At 40.8% G+C, this 11,391-nt stretch overlaps 1 protein-coding gene across 1 annotated transcript in view; it reads right to left on the bottom strand.

The window, feature by feature from the left end:
- Window positions 1–275: 275 nt before the first annotated feature.
- Window positions 276–11,391, bottom strand: part of LOC308102526 (uncharacterized protein) — a 41,775-nt gene continuing 30,659 nt past the window's right edge. The window contains exons 12-13 of the mRNA XM_080452268.1: window positions 2,817–2,833; window positions 276–1,636 (exon numbers count right to left, since the gene is read on the bottom strand). Of these exons, the coding sequence (XP_080308394.1) occupies window positions 1,013–1,636; window positions 2,817–2,833 (641 nt within the window). The 3' untranslated portion in view covers window positions 276–1,012. The remainder of the gene's footprint in view (window positions 1,637–2,816; window positions 2,834–11,391) is intronic.

Raw genomic sequence — 11,391 nt, 5'->3', positions numbered from 1 at the left:
TTTATATGTCTACTGTGAAAAAAGAATGTACACTCAGAGTGGGGATCAATGAAAGTCAGAATTAGAGCCCTCGGCCCACGGTCTACTTAAAGTCATTCATTTTCCTCGTTTACATCCTGTTTACATCGAGTGTAATACCGGCTTTCACCTGATGCGCCCCCACCACTACCGCCCAATGAGGAATACAGAGAACTTCTGACACAATGTGATAGTATAGCATTATATTAATGTTGAATATAGTCTATAGTATATACAATACAAATACATCACATTGATTTATTGATTCAATCATTTATTAACAACATTATTAGATGAAGGTACAGTTACAGGTTATGCTTGTTTCCATCCTTTAAGCTACGTCCACTTTTATGTTGAATACAATATGACATCCGTCATGTGATGAGCTTTACATTGGATATTTACACTGTTTTTTTTTATTTCCATTTTTTTAAATAAAAAAGGAACGGTTTTGGACATGCAAGGTTTCTACCCGACAACAACAACTTGCTTCATGCTTACACACACACACACACACACACACACACACACACACACACACACACACACACACACACACACACACACACACACACACACACACACACACACACACACACACACACACACACACAGCTCTGTACAGAAGTGGGAAACACATTGTACACAGTAACAGGAATATAAGAATATTTATCAGCTTTAAAAAGAGTCATAAGAATCAGTGGACAGACGTCTCATATCCTACTCTTCTCCCTGTGTGATGTTTGTCTGTTTGTTTGTTGGGTTTTTACTGATGTGTCATTGTTTTGACCTTTCTGTGTGTGGTGTTTATGTTGTGTATATGTGTGTATGTTGGGAAGCCAGTGTATGTTTATACAATATGTGTATGATGTTCCTGATATGATCTGTGGTGAGTGGTGACAAAAACTCAAAAAAGTAAAACAGATAAATAAAATCATAATTATGCAATATCAACATTAGCCAAAAATGAAATAAAATACAAATGATTATGATATCAAATGTAGGCCATACTGACAGGAGAGATGATCAGAGGAGCAGAGTTTCTACCACCATTATTAAGACCAGGACTGAAGTATGGATATAGTTTCTCAGTGAAGGTGCAGCCAGTGAAAGAGTAGAGATGAACTCTGACCTCCACATCATAAAAGGAGACCAGACCCTCCTCATAATCCACAAACACTCCCACTTTCTGGACCTTCTCTATTACAGGGAGGAGGACAGGAGGGTCAGCACGAGCCCTGTACTCATTTCTATTCCTCAACCATATAATCCAGTAACCATTGTTGGGGTTCAGTTTGATTCGTCCCTTCCTGTTGATGGACTCTCTGACCACTCCTAAACTCCACCCAGTCTTCCCTTTAACCTGAACCTCATAGTAAAACCTTCCTGAGGAGAAGGTTTGTTTTCCTAAGACACAGGGACATGTAGAGAATCTCTCTGTGTTGTCTGGGAGATTCTTCCTTATGCCTCCATCACTCATTTGTTTTCCATCCTCAGACAGGATGAGTCTGGGATGTGCTGTATCAGGGTCCAGAGTCACATCCACTGCATATTTCTGGATCATCTTCAGCTCATCATCACTCACATTCTTCATCTCTTGACCGGGTGTGTTCTCCAGCTGAGCCAAAGCAGGTTCTTCCAGTTAATTAATTTTTAATGAATACAAGTCTTTAAATCAATGATATTATAGGTTAACGTGTGATAATCATTACTCTTACTTATTACTCTTACTCAGTGATTCTCAACGTTGTGCATTTCAAGGACCCCCAGTTGGATATACATTAGACCATGGACCCCCATTTGATATGATTTATTTAAATCTCTGGGACCCCAATCTATACTGTAACATGCTCAGTGCTTATTTAACTCTCAGAGAGTACAAATACTCATTTCTACTGACGTCAAGCCATCATCATCATCATCATCATCATCATCCTGTTGAACACAGTCATGTTATACTTTAGTGCTATTGAACAACATTATGTTTTTTACAGTATTGGCTAAAGTAGTGTTTTTCAACCTGAAACCACAAACACACCATCCACCTATATGAACATTCCTGTGAGTCACCAACCACTAGACTGAGTGTTACACTGTGACAACTCTACATCACACTAGACAGTGTTACACTGTGACAACTCTACATCACACTAGACAGTGTTACACTGTGACAACTCTACATCACACTAGACAGTGTTACACTGTGACAACTCTCCATCACACTAGACAGTGTTACATTGTGACAACTCTCCATCACACTAGACAGTGTTACTCTGTGACAACTCTACATAACACTAGACAGTGTTACACTGTGACAACTCTACATCACACTAGACAGTGTTAAGGTCCTTACACACCGGGGCGAATTCTCCATGCGAATAAATACGTTTTTTTTTAAAACCTTATAAAGTCAATGCAAGCGTCCAAATCAGTTTCGCGAAGCGAAAAATTGCTTTTAATTATTCGGAACGAGTCCGAATTTTGCGTATATTCGCATATTCGCCGGTGTGTAAGGACCTTTACACTGTGACAACTCTCCATTACACTAGACAGTGTTACTCTGTGACAACTCTACATCACACTAGACAGTGTTACTCTGTGACAACTCTACATCACACTAGACAGTGTTACACTGTGACAACTCTACATCACACTAGACAGTGTTACTCTGTGACAACTCTACATCACACTAGACAGTGTTACTCTGTGACAACTCTACATCACACTAGACAGTGTTACACTGTGACAACTCTACATCACACTAGACAGTGTTACATTGTGACAACTATAACTCTTACCTGGGTCAGCAGAGGTTCTGTCATCATGTGGTTTTATAAAAAATAACAAAAAGAAAAGAAGTGTTAGAATGAACAAAAGACAAAATTAAAAACACAATGAAAAACAGAATACAAATAAATTACAGTGTTTAAAATACAAATACGTTTAGCATTCCATATTATGTTCATACTACATAGAGGTTAGGTGCTATCAAGGTATTAAGGTATACCAGGTTATTTAGAAATCCTAAATATATGATTTTTAGAACCATCAAAATAAAAAATCTGCTCTTTCTATTAAACTGACACAGAGATGCTGTGTTGAAGTGATGTATTGTATCACAGTATTATGACATATTGTAGGTAATGTATCAAATTATTATGAAATATTTACACAGAAGTTTAACTTCTTCTAACTACAAACACAATGTATTAGTCACATGATTTTATTCAACTGTCAGTTTCTCACCAACACCCACATATCTCTGTTCACACCATTGATGTCACTCATCGCGCACACGCACCCACCCACCCACACACACACACACACACACACACACACACACACACACACACACACACACACACACACACACACACACACACACACACACACACACACACACACACACACACACTGTGTCTGTTCACTGAGTTAATTTTTGTTAGCCTCATAGCATTATTGCCTATAAGTCATATTTTTAGGGTTTTCAGGAACGGAGAAATAAAAAAAACACTTTCTGCCTATAAGTCATAGGTGACTTGGGTAATCATGAGAAAAAAAGACACATTTTGCCTAAGTCATGTTTATCTGCATTTATTTATATCTGCCTAACTCTACTCTCCTAACACATCCTGCCTTATTGCCTATGTGCTGAGGACAAAGGCAATAAGGCTCCATGAAGCAGCAGTGTTAGGAGAGTAGAGTTAGGCAGAAATGTCAATTTGACCAAAAAGCTGACGTAGGCAATTATGAGGCTTACGTTTTGTTTCTGTGATTTCACACCATCAGACTCCTTTAAATGGTTCAAATCAGATTAAAAATTATCACTAAAAGTATTTCAGAATTCCATTATTTAAAAGCTATAGTCTCACAAATGTGTACGAATGCTACTACAAATTATATTTAGGTTATTGTGTTTTTTCTTTTAAATTAAAGTGATACGTTTTTAAAAATAAATAAATGTCAATTAAAAATATAGCTGCAAGCAGCGATAATACAGGGCCAGGGATTGCAGAGAGAAGAAAGAAAGAAGCAATGATAAGTAATATGCACAATAAGCCATAGAAACATAGAAGACTGAACATGAGAGAAAGAAGACCATGCAATTATGCAATTAGCATTTTAAACCCTCACTAACCCTAGCCTCAGTAAAACTATGCCTTCCCCTAACCTCAAGAAATACTACGCGTAAGCCTACATATGCCAAATCACGATCACCTCAACACATCGTCGGGGACAGGGATCGAACCAGTGACCTCCGGACTCATAGGCTGCCTTTCTTCTCAATGAGCTAGAGATATGCAAATAAGTCTTTCCGTCCCTGATGGACCAAGCCTCTGTTTTGTTAACTACTCTAGATCACTGGTTCCCTAACCATCTACCGATAGAGAAATTGTACGTCTCCTCGGAACAGAAACCAGTGAAAGTAGCCGATCACAAAACGTGAAAAGTTGTGAGATTTTAGATTGTCTATTTTCACAATGGAGTACATTGAAAAAACATACTCTCGTTGCTATCTGAAAATGTGTGAGATTGTAGATCAGCTATTTTCACAATGAAGTATGTCATACATTGACAAAAAATACTCTCAAATAAGCATTTCATGTTATCTTTAACAATTGCACATGCATTCATTAACAAGGTCATGTTTCAATGCCCCCACTCACCCATCCTAACCTCAGTAAACACTACATGTAAAACTAAGAATGCCAAATCATGATCATTTCAACACATTGTCAAGGACAGGGATCGAACCAGCAACCTTTGCCCTCACAGACTGCCTCTTTTCTCATTGAGCTAGTAATATGGCCTCCCTGACAATGTCTGTTGATATGTATAATTCTTTCCGTCCATTATGAACCAAGCCTCTGTTTCACGAACTACTCTAGATCACTGGTTCCCTAACCGTCTACCGATAGAGAAATTGTATGTCTCCTCGGAACAGAAACCAGTGAAATTAGCCGATCTACAAGCTCACAAAACGTTGCTATCTGAAAAGTTGTGAGATTGTAGATCGGCTATTTTCACAATGAAGTATGTCATACATTGAAAAAACATACTCTCAAATAAGCATTTCATGTTATCTTTAACAATTGCACATGTATTCATTGATACATTCATGTTGTTTGCGTTGCACTTTAAATGAAGTCTACATGAAGTGAGCCTAGAACCGGCAACCTTGCGGTTGTCAGGCGTATTCTGTAGAGAGAAGCCATCGGACCAACAGACCTGAACTAGTGAAAAAAGAGGTAACAGAGATGATACTGTAACCGACACGTTGATAACAGAGAGAGACGTTGCGGGCAAACCGTAAATACCAGTCTGCTCACCAAGGGGCTGTTTGGAATTTCCCACTATCTCTCTCCCATCCTGCTAAAGATAACGTAGATGACATCAAAGATGACAACCAGGAAGGAAGGGCAGATCTTGCGAGAAAACAGGCCTTGGACATCAGTCAGACAGACGGCCGTCACCTCCACACTGGGGGGTGAAAAAGGCACATTGCCCCTTTGTGAACCACACACACACACACACACCCACACACACACACACACAGAGACAACTTCCCCCTCTCTCTCTCTCACTCTTTCTCCCTCTTTTGAGCGCATGGACAATCATGTTTTACAAAGAAGACATTTTACACGTGACCTCATGGAGAGACATGTGGACAATAATGGACAACTAGACGCGTCGCAATTCAGGGCAATTGCAGAGTGTGGTTGCGCCGACGCGAGTCGCGGTTCGCTGCCGCCGGGACTCGAGGATACCGTCGGAGGCTGCGCCAATTACATTGTCACGCAACTCCTGAGATCACTTGCGTTTCATTTTGAGAGGATTGGTCCCCCCAACATATGGTTTTTGCATCAAAAGGTTACATTTTGAGCATTTGTGGCGCCCCCTATGGATCAAAGTGGAAATTATTTTGGGGATTTGTTGAGTAATCCACACTTGACATGTGATTCAAATTTGGGATTGACTGGACATTTTGTTCGTGATTTGTGGGCTTTTTTGTAAAACGGGCCCCTCCTGCTAACTTTGGAAGCCATTTACGGACGAACGGTATGGACTATCAAAATTCTGTCGCATAAATACCCATCGCATGGGTCCAGAGATCATGTGTACCGATTTTTGTGAAATTTGAACAAAATATATGGGAGGAGGAGCTAAAAGTGTGTTTTGAAGAAAATTGAAAATGGCGGAAAATCTATCCTGACGCAAATGGGCGTGGAGTTGCGTCATGACCCAAGGAATCTAGGGGAAAAGAAGTTCAAGAGTTATAGGCCAAAACGTAAAGGGGGCTGTTATAGCGCCACCATGTGGCCGATTAGTGTAATACTTTTTTCAATAATTTTGGACTAAATTATAAACCTCCCCTCCAAATCTGGTAACTCTAGCTCTTACGGTTTCTGAGAAAAAAATACTTGAATTTGAGTTTTTTCACTTTTTCATTAAAGTGGATGGGGAAATTTAATGCACTAATAAATCAATATCAATAAAACTATGCAACCAATCTCTTAGCAAAATACAAGCACACGATTCCCGGTGAAGCCGGTCATTTTGACATATGGCACTAAATTGGGAAAAATAAACTGTGGGCTGTGATGCGCTTGAAAATATTGTTTATCTATAATATTAATAACTAGAATTTTTGCAATTCAGGGCAATTGCAAAGTGTGGTTGCGCCGACGCGGGTCGCGGGTCGCTGCCGCCGGGTCTCTCGAGGAATACGCCGGGAGGAATACCTTCGGAGTTTGCGCCAATTACATTGTCACGTCACTCCTGAGATCACTTGCGTTTCCTTTTGACAGGATTGATCCCCCCAACATAAGGTTTTTGCATCAAACGGTTACATTTTGAGCATTTGTGGCGCCCCCTATGGATCAAAGTGGAAATGCTTTTGGGGATTTGTTGAGTAAACCACCCTTGACATGTGATTCAAATTTGGGATTGCCTGGACGTTTTGTTCGTGATTTGTGGGCTTTTTTGTAAAACGGACCCCTCCCTCTAACTTTGGAAGCCATTTACGGACGAACGGTATGGCTCCAGATTATCGCATGGGTCCAGAAGATCATGTGTACCGATTTTTGTGAAATTTGGAGAAAATATGTGGGAGGAGGAGCTAAAAGTGTGTTTTGAAGAAAATTAAAAATGGCGGAAAATCTATCCTGACGCAAATGGGCGTGGCCTATATGGGGAGTTGCGTCATGACCCAAGGATTCTAGGAAAAAAAAAGATTTTTATTCTACGACCTACGGTTCAAGAGTTATAGGCCAAAACGTAAAGGGGGCTGTTATAGCGCCACCATGAGGCCGATTGGTTTAATTATTTTTATAATAATTTTGGACTAAATCATGAACCACCACTCCAAGTCTTGAAACTCTAGCCCTTACGGTTTCTGAGAACTAAATACTTGAATGGGAGTTTTTTCATTTTCCCATGTGAAGTGGATGGGGAAATTTAATGCATTAATAAATCAATATGAATTTAACTATTTAACCAATCTCTTAGCAAAATACAAGCGCACGATTCCCGGTCAAGCCGGTCATTTTGACATATGGCACGACATTGGGGGATAAAAACTGTGGGAGGAGATGCGGTTTGAAATAAAGCTTTTTTTCAGTTTATCTATAACAATAGTCTGGTTGCCCTGTTAGGGCAACCACACTAACTAGACGCGTCGCAATTCAGGGCAATTGCAAAGTGTGGTTGCGCCGACGCCGGTCGCAGGTTGCCGCCACCCACACTTGAGGAATATGCTTGGAGGAATACCATCGGAGGCCGCGTGACGTGCCATTCGAATTTGGTGCTGATTGGATCCTGTGTTCGTGATACATGCCGTTTTGATTTGAAGAAATAGGCCCCTCCCACTAAAATAAATAAGCCCCTCCCACAAATGTAGCGGGCCAATGACATCGTCATGTCACTCCTGAGATCACCTGCTTTTGAATTTGAGAAATCATGTTTTTGCATCAAACGGTTACGTTTTGCACAGTTGTGGTGCCCCCTATGGGTCAAAGTGGAAATGCTTTTGGGGATTCGTTGAGTAAACCACCCTCAACATGTGATTCAAATTTGGGATCGATTGGACGTTTCGTTCGTGATTTTTGGCATTTTTGGTAAAACGGGCTCCTCCCACTAACTTTGGAAGCCAATTACGGACGAACGGTAAGGACTATCAAAATGCCGTTTGGATAGGTTTATTGCATGAGTCCATAAATCACGTGTACCGATTTTTGTGAGATTTGGAAAAAATCTGTAGGAAAAGGTGCAAAAAGTGTGTTTTGAAGAAAATTCAAAATGGCGGAAAATCTATCCTGACGCAAATGGCGTGGCATATATGGGGAGATGAGTAGTGACCCAAGGATTCCAGGGAAAAAGACATTTTGATTTTACGACCTACGGTTCAAGAGTTATAGGCCAAAACGTAAAGGGCGCTGTTATAGCGCCACCATGTGGCCGATTAGTGTAATTATTTTTTCAATAATTTCGGACTAAATTATGAACCTCCCCTCCAAATCTGGTAACTCTAGCTCTTACGGTTTCTGAGGAAAAAAATACTTGAATTTGAGTTTTTTCACTTTTCCATTAAAGCGGATGGGGAAATTTAATGCACTAATAAATCAATATCAATTAAACTATTTAACCAATCTCTTAGCAAAATACAAGCACACGATTCCCGGTGAAGCCGGTCATTTTGACATATGGCACAACATTGGGGGATAAAAACTGTGGGAGGAGTAGCACGGCAAAGTATGTTTATCTAGAAAGAATAATAAAGTTCATCAAGTACTATAGTCTGGTTGCCCTGTTAGGGCAACCACACTAATAATAATAAAGTGTGAGGATTACTATAGTCTGGTTGCCCTGTTAGGGCAACCACACTAATAATGTGAAAATGTATTACTATGCTGTATTTCCAGATGCCTGGTGTGTAGAAGTGACCTGGGCATGGCCCAAGGGGCCCATGGCTGACCTCGGTCATAAAGTGCACTAAAGGGTTTTTCTTCCCCCCCCTGTGCCTCAGAGTCAGCAATCTCACAGCAGATAAGGAATTAACATAGAGAGTACTTGTAAACACTTCAAAGAAATCTTGGGGCATAAAGAGTCCTCAAGATCACTACTCTACGCTCTTCAATACGAAACCACCTACGAGGAGGTCCAGCGACGAGGAGGTCCAGACCGGACCTCCTGTTGGCTCAAGCCACCACTTGTAAACTGAGGTACGAGGTGAAACTCCTCCGGACTCGTTTGCAGGACTCTCGACGAAGGGACCACCCGTGCCGCTGCAACTCTGCAGCCGCTTCGGAGCAGAGGCTGATCAGAAGGCCTCATCTCTCCCCGTCTCCACCGCACACTCACCCGAGCCGTGAGTGCGCCCTTATCCAGCGGAGATCATCATCTCTCCTCACCTCCACCGCACACTCACCCGAGCCGTGAGTGCGCCCTGATCCAGCGGAGATCCCCGCCACCATCGATGCCAATTCAGTATTTGCCTTTACACTGAACAATCTACCTTTCCGAACATTTCGCTCAAGAACCACCTCAGTCTGCCTTAACTGAGCCACGGAACCTGTGAACACTCGCTACAAAGCCAAGTCGGGCTCCAAACAGCGCGCCTGTTCATCCTTTTCCAGAAAACAGTTGGAGCCATCCACCAGGTGTGTTACCATATGATCTGTGCATATTACCATAGGCGACATTGTTATATGTGTAACATTGGATATCTAAACTGTAATCATTTGAGTAAACTCAAGTATTACAGTATAGTATCCTTAATGCGTTTCTTTTCCTCTTTCTCTCTTTGATCTTTTTTTTTACCTCCCTGTGTTTTTATTTCCCCCATTTAAAAGCACACACTACATAAACTTTCTCTTTCACCAAACTCCCCTTTTTCTTATATCCAAAGCGTTATACATGTGTGTATCAATCGATATGTTTTAGTAAATGGGATTGAAGCTAAAAAGGGAATATCACTGAAGCCTCTTGCTACTGACCAGAGCTTTCCAGCCATAAATCTCCTACTCTTTATGGGTAGGTAAATTGGCATATGTTGCTTCACGGCCGTGATCAACAGTGACAATTTACCCTAAGCTAAACAAATAGTGTTTCAACTTTTCGCTCATGCGAGAGGATTGAAATAACTGTCCCATTTTTAGGGCTCATAACTTGATAAACTGCCTGTAAACTCTGTAAGCTGAATAAACCCGCTTTATTATAAATTGAATCCCTGATTTTTGGTGTCTTTTGTCCAACCAGTTGTGAGTGTTTCCTTGTTATTTGATGACATTTATATTAACCAGTCAAGAACTCACGTTACACAAACGTAACGTAAGTTTCATATAGCGATACATGTACACATACAAATATGTATCTGTGTTGCAATATGGTAATTGAGTCACAAATTATATTTTATATGATTTGTGAAGTAATTACGTCTTGTGTATGAATATGCTGTGATACTATCCTGTGTACTCGTTACAATACAGTTTCACGCAAATAGCAAAATCCTGGGTTTAAGTGTTTTTCAAACTGCTCAAAATTGCGGACAATCTAAGGGCGGAGCTTACTGGTCAAAGCGATACATGTGTTCCTCATGAGTCAAGGCACAAGTGTGAGCAAGTTTCACGACTTTCGGCCAAACGAGGCATGACTTATGCCTGTTTAAAGTTTGCATGTTCAAAAAAATTGCTATAGCGCCCCCCTTTCGCCAATTGGAGTAAGATTGGTTTCAGTGATATTTGGAATGACCCTCAACATTTTTGCAAAGTTTCAAAGAAATGTGAGTCTGCATGTATGTGTTAGGGGCAGATGAATAATTTTCATAAAACTGCAATAGTTCAAATCTATCTCCTCCTGGGATTTTTTAGTAATCTGCACGAAACTCTTTACACATGAACTTTGGACCTCTGCCGACAAAACGTTAGTAGCGGATTTTCCATAAGTGAAAAAATGCAGAAGTTATGAGCCAATGACTGTTTTTAATTTTTTCAAAATAGGGTGAAAGTTGTTCAGCATGAGGAGACGCATATGTGTATCCAGGTTTCATGGCTCTAGGTCAAACAGGGCATGAGTTGTACCTGTTCAAAGTTGCCATTTTCAATTGAGTGCTATAGCGCCATATAGCGAAAGATTGTGAGAATTATTTCTTGATAGTTGCCAGACCCAGGGGGTCGGGCCTACATGTGGCTTTGTCTGTCCCCCTCTCCAAACGTTCTTCTCCATACATGGGCATAAAAGAGGTCTGTCTTCTGTCCTCTTTTTGATTGGCCAAGCTTAGCGTGACGTATCCCGATGTCTTTCAACAGGGGTCTGGCAGTACCAGGTCTCCTGGTTCCATAGTTTTTCATGACCATCTACCATATGGCAGAGTTT

This window comes from Gymnoscopelus braueri, assembly GCF_963280865.1.
Source record: "Gymnoscopelus braueri genome assembly, chromosome: 16".
NCBI classification, from domain to species: Eukaryota; Metazoa; Chordata; class Actinopteri; order Myctophiformes; family Myctophidae; genus Gymnoscopelus; species Gymnoscopelus braueri.
Note: the sequence above shows the minus strand (reverse complement) of the source record. Positions and strands in the feature narration are given on the sequence as shown.